This window comes from Heterodontus francisci, chromosome 49, assembly GCF_036365525.1.
Source record: "Heterodontus francisci isolate sHetFra1 chromosome 49, sHetFra1.hap1, whole genome shotgun sequence".
NCBI classification, from domain to species: Eukaryota; Metazoa; Chordata; class Chondrichthyes; order Heterodontiformes; family Heterodontidae; genus Heterodontus; species Heterodontus francisci.
Window position 1 is genome coordinate 14336477 of NC_090419.1, and position 16176 is coordinate 14352652.

At 56.0% G+C, this 16176-nt stretch overlaps 1 protein-coding gene across 3 annotated transcripts in view; it reads right to left on the reverse strand.

The window, feature by feature from the left end:
- Positions 1 to 16176, reverse strand: part of kdm5c (lysine demethylase 5C) — a 96035-nt gene that overhangs the window by 40340 nt on the left and 39519 nt on the right. For all 3 annotated transcript variants that reach the window (XM_068024155.1, XM_068024154.1, XM_068024152.1), the window contains exons 2-4: positions 10244 to 10321; positions 8784 to 8906; positions 841 to 1011 (exon numbers count right to left, since the gene is read on the reverse strand). In XM_068024155.1, coding sequence (XP_067880256.1) covers positions 841 to 1011; positions 8784 to 8906; positions 10244 to 10321 — 372 coding nt within the window. The remainder of the gene's footprint in view (positions 1 to 840; positions 1012 to 8783; positions 8907 to 10243; positions 10322 to 16176) is intronic.

Below are 16176 nucleotides of genomic sequence, written 5' to 3' on the forward strand. Positions count from 1 at the left end.
CAGTGGGGGAGACGCACACAAGCAGTGGGGGAGACGCACACAAGCAGTGGGGGAGACGCACACAAGCAGTGGGGGAGACGCACACAAGCAGTGGGGGAGACACAGGCACACAAGCAGAGGGGGAGACACAGGCACACAAACAGAGGGGGAGACACAGGCACACAAACAGAGGGGGAGACACAGGCACACAAACAGAGGGGGAGACACAGGCACACAAACAGAGGGGGAGACACAGGCACACAAACAGAGGGGGAGACACAGGCACACAAACAGAGGGGGAGACACAGGCACACAAACAGAGGGGGACACACAGGCACACAAACAGAGGGGGACACACAGGCACACAAACAGAGGGGGACACACAGGCACACAAACAGAGGGGGACACACAGGCACACAAACAGAGGGGGACACACAGGCACACAAACAGAGGGGGAGACACAGGCACACAAACAGAGGGGGAGACACAGGCACACAAACAGAGGGGGAGACACAGGCACACAAACAGAGGGGGACACACAGGCACACAAACAGAGGGGGACACACAGGCACACAAACAGAGGGGGACACACAGGCACACAAACAGAGGGGGACACACAGGCACACAAACAGAGGGGGACACACAGGCACACAAACAGAGGGGGACACACAGGCACACAAACAGAGGGGGACACACAGGCACACAAACAGAGGGGGACACACAGGCACACAAACAGAGGGGGACACACAGGCACACAAACAGAGGGGGACACACAGGCACACAAACAGAGGGGGACACACAGGCACACACAGACACAGACCGAGGGACACAGTTCTCTACATGCTGGAGGTCCATGCTTACCGCCAGGCTGGCTCCAGACTGGAAGGTGTCGAAGGGGTAGATGACCCGCTCATAGTGGGAGCGCAGCAGAGAGCCAATCCCTTTCCCCGGCGGGTAGCCCAGTCGCTGAGCCACCCGAGACCACCGCCGGTCCCGACAGATGGCCTCATAGCCGCCTTCCTCGATGACGATCTGAAAGACATGAGGAACAGGAGCTGCAGAACAGGGACAGACTGCAGGACCCGCGAGGCGAGGAGCTTGCTTCTGTCACAGGGGGCGCAATCATACCTGTGGGAATATGGCCGAGGTGGCCCTCCAACTGGAAAGACCCCCCCACCGCCCCCACCAGAGACATTAAACTTCTGAACGTGTGCGCGCAGGTATGGAGAGTGCATTTTGAAAGCTCTGCAACGCATCAACAGAGCAACGTCCCTTTCCAAACCACCGGGGCCACAAATTCCGACTGGGGCCAACACATCAGCAGTGCAATGATGAGCAGGACTGGACGTGCCTGCGTTGAAAGGGCAGGACTGCCGGGCATTGCGGGAGCTTGCGCAGACTGCAGTTTGGGCAAGCTGGTCAGCGCCCGCACACGTGCAAGCTCGGGCCAGCAAGCAGGGACGCCTTGGCCATTCTCCTGCGCCCATCGGAGTCTGGGCGGCGCGGACACCCGCATGAACACTCGGCATCTGACCCAGCAAGGACCCGGAGGCTGCTCCGTCACCTGAGAACGAGGGGGGGGCTGGCGGGGGGAAAGCAGTCAGCTCCAGGTCATCGTGATGCACGAGTGGCTCATTTCACAGCAGCGTTCACAAAGACCCCAGAGGGACAAGCCTACTCTCTGTTGTCATCTTGGTGGGCTCAAATAGGTCAAGAAATGGCTCTTCAGAAAGACAGGGAAACTGGTGTTTAAAACTCGCTTCTTCAGCTGGACCCCAATGCTGAGGAGTGTCTGATGGACAGTGTTGGGGGAGCTTTACTCTGTATCTAACCCCCGTTTTTTCTTCTAAGGTGGCCTTCATACCCCAGGCCCCTTTTATATTTTTCATGTCAAGGGGGCCTTTATTGCTCAGGCCCCCTTTATATACGGACTTATATTTTTAAAATAACTTCATTAAAAACAGAAATAAACAAAAACTCAAATTAAAATGCCATTCTCGGCGTCGACGATGCACTCCAGTCCCTGCGGTGCCCACCGGTCGCGGAAGGCCTCAAGTGTACCGGCGGACGCTGCATGCTCCTTCTCCAGGGACACCCGGGCACGAACGTAACCGCGGAAGAGGGGCAGGCAATCGGGGAGGACGGACCCCCCGACGGCCCGCAGCCTGGACCTGTGAATTGCCACCTTGGCCAGGCCCAGGAGCAGACCGACGAGGAGATCCTCCTCCCGGCCCAAGCCCCTCCGCACCGGGTGCCCAAAGATCAGGAGCGTGGGACTGAAGTGCAGCCAGAATTTGAGGAGCAGCCCCTTCAGATACTCAAATAGGGGCTGCAACCTCGAACACTCCGTATATACGTGGAACACGGACTCGTCCAGGCCGCAGAAAGTACAGGCGGCCTGGGAGTCCGTGAACCTACTTAAAAGCCTATTGCACGGGACTGCTCTGTGCAACACCCTCCACCCCAGGTCCGCGATGTAATGGGGGAAGACTCCCACGTAGAGAGACCTCCATCGGGGTTTCCCCTCGCCGCCAGATCGGAACGCGGACCGCCAGGGCCGACGAGGGCGAGGAAGTAGAGAGTGTGCAGGAGCAGCGCGTACAGGAAACCCCTCCGCGCCGATTGGAATGGCACGGAGGGCATTTCCGAGAGGCGGCTCGGGTTGTGCGGGACCGGCTCCCGAGGAGGGTTTCGGGGTCTGGGTCCGATGAGCAGTTCCGGCTGAGCGGGGGTCAGCTCGGCCGGGATCGCTCCGCACTCCCGAGCCCCCTCGCCACCCGCAGTGAGGGGCGTCCCGGGGGTTTCGGCTACTCCTCCACCCGTCGGACCGTCCCCAGAGTCGGCCGCCCGGACAGGAGGCGACCATGTTCCAGACTCGGAATAGATCCCGGTAAAAGACAGGCAACTCCCTCAGAGAGGCGCGGCTAACGGACTCCACCGGGAGCTGCGTGTCGTCTTGAAGGCAGTGACACTGGCGGAAAAAATACGTCGCCAGCGCACACCATCTGGGAGAACGCTCGACGTACAGGTATCTCTGCAGGGTCCGAAGGCGGAGAGTTGCAGCCTGGGTGCGGACGCACACCAGCGACTGGCCGCCCTCCTCCATCGGGAGACTCAGGACCGCGGCAGAGACCCAGTGTTTCCTCTTGCCCCAGAAGAAATCGACGCGTTTCTTCTGGATCTTGGTGGCAAATACAGGGGGCGGGGCCAAAGTGACCAACCGGTACCACAGCATCAAGGCCACCAGTTGGTTTATGACCAGCGCTCGGCCCCTGTAGGAAAGCACTCGGAGCAGTCCTGTCCAGCGCCCCAGCCGAGCGGTGACCTTCGCTTCCAACTTCTGCCAGTTTGCCAGCCAGGCTTCCTCAGCGGGGCTAAGGTGGACTCCCAGATAGAGGAGGTGCGTGGTGCTCCACGCAAAAGGTGTCATCTCCTCCGGCAGGGAGTCCACCCGCCACTGACCAACCAGGAGTCCTGAACATTTCTCCCAATTGATCCTCGCGGAGGACGCGGCAGAAAAGGTCTGCTGGCAGTCGCGCATCCTTCGCAAGTCAACGGGATCTGGGACCGCGAGGAGCACGTCGACGGCGCAAGCAGAGAGGACGACCCGCATGGCCGGCTCGCGCAGAGCCAATCCCGTCAACCTCCTGCAAAGCAGGCACAGGAAGACTCCACGCAGATGGTATACAATTGGCCGGACATGGGGTATCCCTGACGCACTCCTCTCCCAAAGCGAAGGGGCGCCGTCAAGGACCCGTTAACTTTGACTAGATACTCTGCGGCGGCGTATAAAAGTCGGACCCGGGCCACAAAATGCGGCCCGAGTCCGAAAGCGCGCAGAGTCCCAAAAAAGTATTTGTGATCCACCCTGTGGAACGCATTCTCCTGATCGAGGGAGAGAAAGGCGACCGACTGACCAGTCCTCTGGGAAAGATGGATCAGGTCCCGGACCAGGTGGATGTTGTCCTGGATGGACCGGCCCGGGACCGTGTAGGACTGGTCGGGGTGGATCATGTGGGCCAGCACGGAGCCCAGGCGGGTAGACATAGCCCGGGCAAAGATCTTATCATCCGTGCTGAGGAGGGAGACCGGACGCCAGTTTTTAAGCAGGCGGAGATCGCCCCTCTTCGGCAGCAGGACGATGACCGCCCTGCGCCACGAGAGGGGCATCTCCCCGGTCGCTAGGCTTTCCCCCAGGACCCGCGCGTAATCATCCCCCAGGATGTCCCAGAACGCCCTGAGGAACTCCACGGTCAACCAATCCAGTCCTGGGGATTTGCCCCTCGAGAGCTGGTGGAGGGCACCAGTCAGCTCCGCCAACGTGAGCGGAGCCTCCAATCCTTCGGCGCCCTCTGGGCTGACCTGCGGCAGGTCCTCCCACAAAACTCTGCGCGCATCCTCACTGGACGGATCTGGAGAGAACAACGCACTGTAATAAGTACGGACCAGGAGGCCCATTCCCTCCGGATCCGTGATGGAGGATCCGTCGTCGGCCAGCAGCTCGACGAGCTGCTTACGGACCCCCCGCCATTTTTCCAGCGAGTAGAAGAAGGGTGAGGCGCGGTCCAAATCTTCCAGGATCTGGATCCTTGACCCCACGTACGCGCCTCGGGACCCTATGAGCTGCAGGTCCCTCAGCGCGCCCTTCTTCTCTTTGTACGCCTGCCACAGGGCCGGGTCCGCGACTGCATGACCGAGGCGGGATTCCAAGTCGAGCACCTCCCTCTCAAGGCGCCCGATCTCGGCTTCCCGCCTCTTGGTCGACCCCTTCGCGTACTCCTGACAGAAGACGCGGATGTGAGTCTTGCCCACATCCCACCATAGCCTCATAGAAGGGAAGCCCCCCTGCTTCCTTCTCCAGTCGGCCCACAATCGACTGAACGAGTCCCGAAATCGCTCGTCCTCCAGCAGCCGGTTGTTAAAGTGCCAGTACGCGGACCCCGCCCGCGTGTGGAGTGGAGTGAACTCCGCCCATACTAGGCAGTGGTCCGAGCATGGCACCAGCCGCATGGAGGCCGCCGAAACGCGGGAGACGTACGCCTGCGAAAAGTAGAGGCGGTCGATTTGCGACCCTCCTCCTCCAGACCTCCACATGAAGGCGCTGGAGTCGGGATGGAGATTCCGCCAGACGTCCACCAGGTTAAGGGAGCTGATCAGTCCCCTCAACTTCTCCACCGACGCTTGGCCGCACTAGAGGGTGCACCTCGAGGGTGCAGTTAAAATCCCCCCCGAGGATGATGCACTCGCAGCTATCGATGGAGCTCAAGAGAGTGGACACTTCTTCAAAGAAGCGCGCTTGCAACGCGCCGGGCCTGGGCGCGTACACGTTCACAAAGTGGAGCGGCACGCTACCCAGGCGAACGGTGAGGTGGAGCAAGCGGCCCAGCACTTGTTCCTTGACCCCCAAGATCTCCGGCTGAAAAGTCGGGGCCAACAAGATAGCCACCCCACTAGAAATAGGGGTGAGGTGACTCATGTAGACCCCACCCTGCCACTTCAGGAGCCAGGTGGCTTCGTCTCCTGGAACGGTGTGGGTTTCCTGCAGAAAGCTCACCGCGTATCTCCCTTCCCTGAGGACTGAGAGATTGTGAAATCTGCGGTGAGCCCCTCTGCTGCCGTTGATGTTGAGGCTGGCTATGGTTATTTTGATGTCAAAGGTAATTAAAACCCGTCACCAACACCTCACTGTGAGGAGGGAGTGTAAGTGCACCTGGCCTTCCACTCCCCCAGCAACCCACTGAGGAACACATTAAAACGGCGCTTCTCAACCAGTTTCCCGCCCGCGCGCTTGCCCGCTTTCTTCAGGGCGGCACGGACGGACTGTATGATCAGCGCCAGATTCGACCAACGGTCGAGGGCCAGCTGAACTTTATTGCGGCAACCCCTGCAAGCCGTGAGGAAATCCCGGAGTTCCACCGTGGGAATGAGAGGAGATTCGGTGGGAGGCACGAGGGACTCCACCACCTCACTGGCGATGGAATCAAGATCATCCTCCGTGCCCCACACCGAATACCCATCCTCCTCCGGGTCGTCACCGCCAGCGGCCGACACGCCCACCACACACTGTGGGGCGGACGTCCCGGCCGCGCCAGCTGGTCCCGCCTCCGTCACGATCCCACCCCCAGGATCGATGGCGGAGGAGTCCTCTCTGGGTTCTATTGTGAAACTGGGGCCTGTGGGTACCAGCAGTTCAGGACCCCCCCTCCACCTCCGTCCCCAGGCCAATGAGTGGTCCAGGGGAGACAAGTTCCCGACTCCGGAAATCCAGCCGGAGCCGAGACCGGAGGCGGTGAGCGAAGGCCATCTCCCGCTCCGCCAGCACCCACAGGCCCAGCAGATGGGGCAGCATTCTCAGTTATAACCGGGTCGGGTGTCTCCTGGTTGGTGGTGGACTCCAGCTGGGAGGGCCGACCCTTTGGGGCCCCGCCCTCCCCTCTACTCAGGGCACCCGACCCAGTGGCAGTGGCAGAATGGGCGGCGTCCCCAGGCTCCCCCACAACAAGCAGGGCTCCACTGGCTTCCCCTGGAGGGGCCACATGTACAGGTGTCTCCCCCTCCACTCCATCCTGAGGAATAGGGAGTTCCTGCCCGGACCTTGCAGCCTTGATGTTGGTGGTAGTGGTGGGGGAAACCTGGGGACCCGAAACAGGAGACAGCTCCCCTCCAACAGATGGACCCTGCACCTCAGAGCCCCTCGTCACCTCTGTGGAGGGGTGCCTTCTCCTCTTTTTCCCAGTTGGGTGCGGCGATTCAGAGACCTCCATGTCATCAGAGGCCTCCGCCTCCGCACTCTCTTTTTTCTTATTCACCCTGGGCCTGAGCCTAGCCCTGGGGCAAGTTGACTCCCAGAGATCGGGCTTTGTGCTCAGCTCAGACTCAGGTTGTGTCAAAAGGTCCAGGGGACGCGCCTCTCGATGTTTATTTTTCCTCCGCGCCTTCCTTCCACTTGGACGGGCACCCTCCTCCCTGCCGGAGGTCATGAAAACCACAGCCTCCGGTACCGACTGAATGGTATCTGATGGAGGTGTAGGGGGGGTGGGAGGAGGTGCAGCGGCGCCACCCTGGGCCGCCGAGTTGGAGTTGGCAGCCGGGAGGTTGGGCAGTTCTTACGAACATGCCCCACCCCCCCTACAGACATGGCACCGCACCCCGTCCAAGGTCCAGAAGACGCGGTAGGCCGTCCCCTGGAACTCTGTTTTGAAGTGGCCCTCTGTAACCTCCTCCAGCGCCAGCTGCATGAATAGCTGGCGGCAGAAGGAGTACACATGTCGGAGGCTGTTGTCCCGAAGACCGAGTGGGACTGGGGTGAGCCCCGTCTTTATCCCCCCCCAGATGGTGCAGGTGGGGAAGGAGGAGCTCACCAGGAATGAAGGGCGGGACGTTGGATAAAATGAGCCTTTGCGTAGTGGCCTCCAGGGGTCCACTGGCAGAAAGGTCCCGCCCACGGTGAGCCCCTTGTTCAGAGCCAGGGACACCGTCCACTCGGTCTTCAGGAAAATTTACTGCCTTCCCGTACATTTTAGAGGTTGCAACAATGGCCGAAGGGCCGACAACCTCGGCCATTGCTTTCACGCATGCCTCTATCGTCATGTTTGGGTGGACGTAACTCTTGACCCCATGCTTCATTGTTAATAAAGCAAACGGTGACGGGGCAACAGGTGCAGCTGCAGCAGCATATGTGCGAGTAGGCCCCGCCACCGGTGCAGAGGGACTTGCCATGGGGTCTAAGAGCCACGCCCACCCCCAAGAAACAAAACAAATTTACACAATTGAAACAAAAAAAGCAAACTTTAAACAAAGTGGAGTGGGAGTAGAGGAGGATGGGGTAGGAAGGTAAAGGAAAAGGGGAGGATAGGTGACTGAGGCGACTGAGTGGAGGAAGGGAGAAAAAGGCTGAAAAGGATGTTTGATCCAAGTGCCAGTTGGAGCACCTTTATAACAATTAGTCCAAAACTGTTTGTTGTCTTCCAGTTGGGGGAGGCTTCTTCGCCCGGGATGGCTGGAGCCGCCCGGTACTCTCCTCTTCTGCTTTTAACAAGAAAGTCTTCACCCGGGCAACTCCAGCTGTCCCGAGCAGGCAGTTGGGGTGGGGAGGGAGCTCCCTGTGTGCAAGCACCAATACAAATACAGGGGCCCCCTACTGGATTTGGCAGCCCCACCCAAGTCTTCCGGCCTCTTCTCCCTCCCACAAACAGTCCAAACTGAAGAGTTCTTCAGGTGCCCTGACACCCACCTCTCCAAAACAATTGCAGCCTTCCTTGATGGTTTCTCTCCACTCTGCATTCACCTCTCTCCACTTTCTCCAATTACTCCAGTCTCCAATCTCCACTCTGCAGTTGCTGCAGCACAGGTGCAGCTGCTCCCCCTGATTGCTGGCAGGAAGTGCTCCAAATTGCCCAGCCAATCCCCGTGCTATTCCTGTCCTGGGAGTGTTTGATGGGTGACAGTGTAGAGGGAGCTTTACTCTGTATCTAACCCCCGTTTTTTTTTTTTCCTGGGAGTGTCTGATGGGGACAGTGTAGAGGGAGCTTTACTCTGTATCTAACCCCCGTGCTGTACCTGTCCTGGGAGTGTTTGATGGGGACAGTGTGGAGGGAGCTTTACTCTGTATCTAACCCTCGTGCTGTACCTGTCCTGACAACGATAAGCAGAGCATTTCAAAACATGATCTCTGGCAGCGAGTGATCCACCGGGAGACTGGTGTGAAGGAACTGACATGGTGTTCTGTGGAGCTGATAACCTTCACCTCAACTCAGCATATAATCAAAACACATTTTTTTTTTTTAAAAACAAGAAAGCATTACCTTGTTCAGACTGTACAAATCGAGGATTCGTCGCTCCACATTGGGGATTTTTAGCGTGGATCCCTGCAGTTCCCAGAACTTGGCGATCTGGTCCAGAAAATTGAGTTTGACGCGGGTCTGAGCCTGCCCAGGAACAAACACACACACAATCAGCCGGAAGCTTCAAAGGCAAATCACTGCCAGACGCCCATTTAGATAGTTTGGCACAATTAAGCTGCTTCGAGGGGGGGGGGGGGGGGGGGGGGAGGAGGAGACCCTCAGGGCTCAACTGGTAAAGGCCTGGTGATCCTGTGCCCCCCCCCCCCCTACAACTCTCCCCAAAAAGAAAACACAAGATTGGCTCAACACCCCACCCGAGCCGAGTTAATTTATCCCAACCAGCTCGTCATCCACTGACACAGGGACCGTTGTGTGCCCGTATCGAACAGGACCAGGCTCGGCCACGCCGCCTGCCCGCCCGGCAACCGTTGGCATTCAGAGACGGCCGAGGAGTAACCATTTTGAGCAAGAGCTCCGCGCGCGCGCCGGGAGAGGGGGCAGTTCCGAGGCGAAAACAAAAGGCTAGATAGAGAAGGTCGAAGCAAGGCAGAAAGTTTTAAAAAATAAACTGAGGTAATTGGTGCATTCCAAGGTGCTGAGGGATGGGCTGAAGGGTCGGGGCAACACACCCCAGCAAAGGCTCAAACCGGGTCCAGGGTCTGCGCGCCACATGGCACGAAGGGGGCCCGGAGCCAGTGTAAAACCCCTCGGGGCTTGCACGCGTGGGATAATGTTTAATGTGACCCACGCGTAGATACGATCTGCACTGTGCACACCCCGAGGGAGAGGCGAAAAGCGCCAGAGGGTGAATTCCTTCTTCAACTCCACCGAGCCACTTCACGTCGACATTGAGAGACCTGGAGAGGCCGGCGGGACGGGTGAGCGAGCTTGCTCTTAGCGGGCGATGGCATCACCTCTGCAAGCTCCGGGGTTTGACGTGCGAGTGACAGCACCCGGGCTGCAAGTATAATGGGATTAGAATAGTTGGGTGCTTGATGGCCGGCACAGACACGATGGGCCGAAGGGCCTGTTTCTGTGCTATATAACTCTGACCGGTATCCAACGAGATGAATTCTCAATCGCAGCGGGTCGTCCTATCGACTGGCATGGGTTTGGCTGCAGGAGCTTGGGAGGCAAAGCTCAGTGTCCCACTGGGTAACAAAACGAGTCCGTCAGAGAAATGGCTGCGCTGGGGAGGGGGGGACCCTGCAAAAACCTCAAAGGGAAGGACACCGAGCACCATCGCACCGCGCCCCCCCCACCTCCTGAGTGGCCTCGGGAGCAGGAGGTGGCAGCCCCTCCCGTCGCCAACTACATCTCGCTCATCTAACACACCCCAGAAATCCTGGGGTCACCTCCAAAACGTGGGAGGGACCTGCGCGGGGCACATACGCCCAGTGGGAGGTAAGAAGAGGGCTTACCTCCAACTCGTTCAGACGCTGGATCCGAGGTGTAAACTTGAAATTGTCGACTTCGACAGCGAAGGGCGGCTGCCAGTCCTGGAGGGGGGGGGGGGGGAGAAAAAAAAAACATGCATTTTAGGAGCTAGGGCCCTGATCAAGTTCCGGGTCACAATACACAGCATGTCCAACCTAACCGTACCCCTCCCTTAATAGACCTCCTTTGCACAGCAGGGTGAATTCAGACCACGCAGATGCCAGCAATTTTAGGTACCAAACTCCACTTTACACGATGAGGCAGGGCATGTACACAAATCATTCAACCCTGCAACAAATCTACAGATCCTTCAATATTATCCACTCAATCCGCCCTGCGCCCAGCTGGCCTGGTTTCTGAGGGGAGGGGGGGGGGAAATGGGCTCCTTCTGGCACTGTCAATTTTCTAATGTTTTATGGGGGGAGACCAGAACAAGGGGGGGCCATCAATAGAAGACGGGCACTAATTCATCCAACGGGGAATTCAAGAGATACCTCTATACCCAGAGACTGGTGAGAGTGGGGGACTCGCGACCACAGGGAGTGGCTGAGGGGCGAATAGTATCGATGCATTTAAGGGGGAAGCTGGATAAACACACGAGGGAGAGTGGAATAGGAGGCGATAGGGGGAGGTGGAGAGGTGGGTGGGAGGCGGCTCGTGGGGGGCAGAAACGCCAGCCACGGAGCAGATGGGCAGAAGGGCCCGTCTCTGTGCTGCAAATATTACAGGGAGCAATCCAGCGCTTCCCACAAAAAAACCGAGGGAGAGTCTCTGCTGCATCACTGACACTTTTCGGCCCAATTGTCAAGTTAAGATCATTGCCTGCCTAATTAAGTGGCTGGCTCAAAAAACGTCCCACGGCACAAATACGAACGTGAGTGGCGTTTCCTCCCCACCCCCGCCGGTGATGTGGCAAAACATTCCTCTCCTTCAAAAGAAAGACACGCCATCAAAAGCAGATGAACAGGACTTTCATGTCACTGCTGCTGTGGAATGTCAACATTATTCAAGCAGGGTTTCATCGGGTCACAGAGTTATATAGCACAGAAACAGGCCCTTCGGCCCATCGTGTCTGTGCCGGCCATCAAGCACCTATCTATTCTAATCCCATTTTCCAGCACTTGGCCCGTAGCCTTGTATGCTATGGCGTTTCAAGTGCTCATCTAAATACTTCTTAAATGTTGTGAGGGTTCCTGCCTCGACCACCTCTTCAGGCAGTGCGTTCCAGATTCCAACCACCCTCTGGGTGAAAAGAATTTTTCCTCAAATCACCTCTAAACTTCCTTACCTTAAATCTATGCCCCCTGGTTATTGACCCCTCCACTAAGGGAAAAAGTTTCTTCCTATCTAATCTATCAATGCCCCTCATAATTTTGTATACCTCAATCAGGTCCCCCCTCAGCCTTCTCTGCTCTAAGGAAAACAACCCTAGCCTATCCAGTCTCTCTTCATAACTGAAATGCTCCAGCCCAGGCAACATCCTGGTGAATCTCTTCTGCACCCTCTCCAGTGCAATCACATCCTTCCTATAGTGTGGTGCCCAGAACTGTACACAGTACTCCAGCTGTGGCCTAACTAGCGTTTTATACAGCTCCATCATCACCTCCCTGCTCTTATATTCTAAGACCTGGCTAATAAAGGCAAGTATCCCATATGCCTTCCTAACCACCTTATCTACCTGTGCTGCTGCCTTCAGTGATCTATGGACAAGAACACCAAGGTCCCTCTGACACTCTCTACTTCCCAGGGTCCGACCATCCATTTTATATTCCCTTGCCGTGTTAGTCCTCCCAAAATGCATCACCTCACACATCAGGATTAAATTCCATTTGCCACTGCTCTGCCCATCTTACCAGCCCATCTATATCGTCCTGTAATCTAAGGCTTTCCTCCTCACTATTTACAGCACCACCAATTTTCGTGTCATCTGCGAACTTACTGATCATACCTCCTATATTCACGTCTAAATCATTAATGTACACTACAAACAGCAAGGGTCCCAGCATCGATCCCTGTGGTACACCACTGGTCACAGGCTTCCACTCGCAAAGACAACCCTCGACCATTACCCTCTGCCTCCTGCCACTAAGCCAATTTTGGATCCAATTTGCCAAATTGCCCTGGATCCCATGGGCTCTTACCTTTTTAACCAATCTCCCATGCGGGACCTTATCAAAAGCCTTACTGAAGTCCATATGGACTACATTAACTGCTTTACCCTCATCTACACATTTCGTCACCGCCTCGAAAAATTCAATCAAGTTAGTCAGACACGATCCCTCCCCCCCCGACAAAGCCATGCGGACTATCCTTGATCTGTATTTTTAACAATGCCCTTTGTGGCAGTTCTTTTCTTCCGCATCCTATTCACAGAAGAGCAGAAACATCATGCACCATGGTGTGTTAATCACAAGGTTGGCATTTGTTACCCATCCCCAAATTGACCCCTTGTAAAGATGGTGATGCGGGTACACCCGCCATGCTTTCTGCAGCGGTTCGATACAGCTGAGTGGCCTGCTCGACCGTGGCCCGTGGGCGGGTTAAGAGTCGACCACATTGCTGTGGGTCTGGAGCCACGTGTAGGCCAGACCCGTTAAAGAACCCCCCCCTTCCCGCCTCATCTCATCCTGTCGCAGTGGCTGTTTTAATTCTACTCAACTTATAACAAAGTCAGCCCTCGGCTCAGTGTCTGGCCTCAGTCAGAAAAGCGGAGGGGTGGGGGGGGGGGGGAGGTGGGGGGGTTCCCCGTTCCACTCTGGAGACTTGACCAATAATCCGGGCCGGCACTTGGCAGTACGGAGGGAGGGCTGCGCTGCCGGAGGGAGCCTTGGGGTGTCGGTACGCCCACAGCGCTGTTGGGAAGGGAGTTTCAAGATTTTTGACCCAACGACAGTGAAGGAATGACCAATATATTTCCAAGTCAGGTTGGCGTGCGACTTGGAGGGGAACTTGCAGGCGGTGGGTGTTCCCATGAGTCCGCTGCCCTCATCCTTCGAGGTGGTGGAGGCCATTTGTGTCACTTCCAATTCTAACCCATTGTCTGAAAACCTCGGACGTTGTGAGCTTGTTCAAATCTCTCGGTCCTCCCCGCTGCCCTACAACCTGCCCCAGTAGGCCTTGGGTTTGCCGATATAAAAAATGAAACTTGTAAAAGGAGAAGGAAACCTCTCGGCAACAATTTTCAGAGGCCAGAGAATTGAACTACATTAAATTTTGCAACGGCTCTTCCATCACCCGTTTGCCGATTTCACTAAATCTCGGAAATGCGCACATTTCCATTGGAATTTCCCCACGGGAGCGCTTTGCAGGAGGAAGCCTCGTCGGAATTCCGGACACTCTTTTGCCGCAAGTGCCCAAGATCGTCAACCCACAGAAAATTTGACTTCTCTTTCTTCGGGAGCACAATTCTGATTTTCCAAACGGAAATATCGCGACCTGTGTCAGCGATCGCAGGTTCCCCAAACATGTCTTTCCACGACTGTCGAGAAGGCTGCTGGAAAAGCACACGGGACCCTCAGCTTTATTAATAGAGGGGTCGAGTGTACAAACGCAAAGGAGCCACACCAAATCTTGATAAACCACTGGTCAGGCCCTCAGCTGGGGTATTCTGTTCAGTTCCGGGCACCTTGCTTTAGGAAGGATATCAAGGCCCTGGGTGGGTGGGTGGTGTGGAAGGGTGCAGAGAATTACCAGAACCTTTCCCAGTTCTGATGTGGAGAGACTGAGAGAAGCTGGGATTGTTCTCCTTCGAGCAGCAGAGCAGGTTAAGGGGAGATTTAATGGAGGCGTTCAAAATCAGGAAGGGTTTCGATGGAGTAAATAAGGAGTTACTGTTTCAGTGGCATAGAGGGTCGGTAGCCAGAGGGACACAGATTTAAGGTAATTGGTAAAAGAACCAGAGGGGGAGATGACAATTGTTTTTATGGACGCAGTGAGTTGTTGTGATCTGGACGCACTGCCTGAAAGGGCGGTGGAAGCAGATTCAATAGTAACTTTCAAAAGGGGAATTGGAGAAATTACTGGAAGGGGAGAAATTTGCAAGACTATGGGGAAGGAGCAGGAGAGTGGGACTAACCGGCTAGCTCTGCCAAAGACCCGACACAGGTATGATGGGTCTGAATGAAAGGTACAGCACAGCAAGAGGTCACTCAGCCCTTCCTGGTGTTTCCGCTCCACATGAGCCTCCTTCATCCCGAAGCATTCTGTTGGCAAACTAGCCACTTCAAGGCTGCTTCTTAAAGTTACTAAACTAGGCCTGGGCAATCAGGGACTTGGAGGAGCGAGCGCTTGTGCGGATGGTTGAAAAAAAAAGAGAAATGTTCTCGGACAAGCTCGGTGGGGAAACTACATGGCCGCGTGTGACGCTTGACATCTTGGGGAGATATCAGAGGCGCGGGCAGTTGTCGCTGCCCTTAGATGGAAGGGATCAAAGAGTCGATGGGGACAGAGGACGATGGGCCGAATGGCCTCCTTCGGCACTGCAGCAATTCTGTGATTCAGCCCCTCGAGACTGCTCCACCATTCTACAAGATCATGGCTAATCTGTTGGTGGTCTCAACTCCACTTCACTGCCTACCCTCCGATACCCTCTGACTCCCTTGTTTGTCAAGAATCCGTCTGCCTTTGCCTTAAAAAAAACATTCAATGACCCTGCCTCTGGGAAGAGAGTTCCACAGGCTCACGACCCTCACGGGAAAAAGAAAATCTCCGAATCTGGGTCTTAAATGGAGAGAAACCTTATTTTTTTTTTTTAAACTGTGCCCCCTAGTTTTAGTCTCGCCCACAAAAGGGGAAACATCCTTTCGACATCCACCCTGTCAAGTCCCCTCGAGTGAGTGGCTTGCTCGACCGTGTCCGAGGGCATTTAAGAGTCAACCACACTGCGGTGGGTCTGGGGTCACCAGTACGCCAGACCAGGGAAAGGACGGCAGATTTCCTGCCCTGTGGGACATTAGTGAACCAGATGGGTTTTCAACGGACAGTCTTGGCAGTTTCACGGTCACCATTACTGAAACTAATCTTTTTATTCCGGATTTATTAATTAATTGAGTTTAAATTCCACCCCCTCCCCCCCCCCCCCCAGCAGCTTGCCAGCGTACCCAGAAATGTCGACATAGCAAATTACAATAGGAAATACGGACAGGAAAGCGTAAGCTAAAAAACACGTCAACAGGAAGGAAGGTTCTGTGGACAGAAAAGTGCACGCCCTATACAAGATTTTTAAACTATAGACACAAACACTCTCAGTAACGGGTGTAGGCCTGTCCAGGGAGATTGTTTGAACAGGGCTTGGCTGCACTGTATAAAAAGACCTTTTGTCATACACCAATGTTATTTTCACACTGTGGCCTCCTGACTGCCTCCGCTTAACACTTGCTGCGTTTGAGAAGCTACGGGTTCACCCCACGCTTACTGTGACTGACATCAGGTTCAGGGACCAACCTCGGCAGACAGCTGGCACGGGCAGGGGTTTAAACTTGTTTCTTTGAGGGCTCTCTAGTTTAGTGCTCGACCGAGTTGAGGGACGTCAAGAGCTGGCGGAAGGGAGGCACCGCAGGCACCTCGCGATGCTGGCGAGCCACTGCGCCCCGCTCGGAGCTGGGGTTAAGCCCGGCCAGACTGACTCCACGTGCTGCCCGCAGGGAGAGTCTTCCATGGCCGGCTTTTGTGGCCCGCCAAGCGGGGGTAAAATAAAAGGCCAGTGACAAAGCCGACGCACCACTCGAACCGTTAGTCACAGGATTACGCAAAATGTTTACAGCGCGCAATCAGCTGGCAAGCTCCCTGGGCGACTTGTAAACGAACTCTTGTCACCCGACATTTGCATACAATAGAGCCGTGACTGGGATTTAACCCTCGCAATGCTCTGACTGGCCACTCAAGTTCAGTACAAGCAGCGAGTCATCATTCGTGCAAA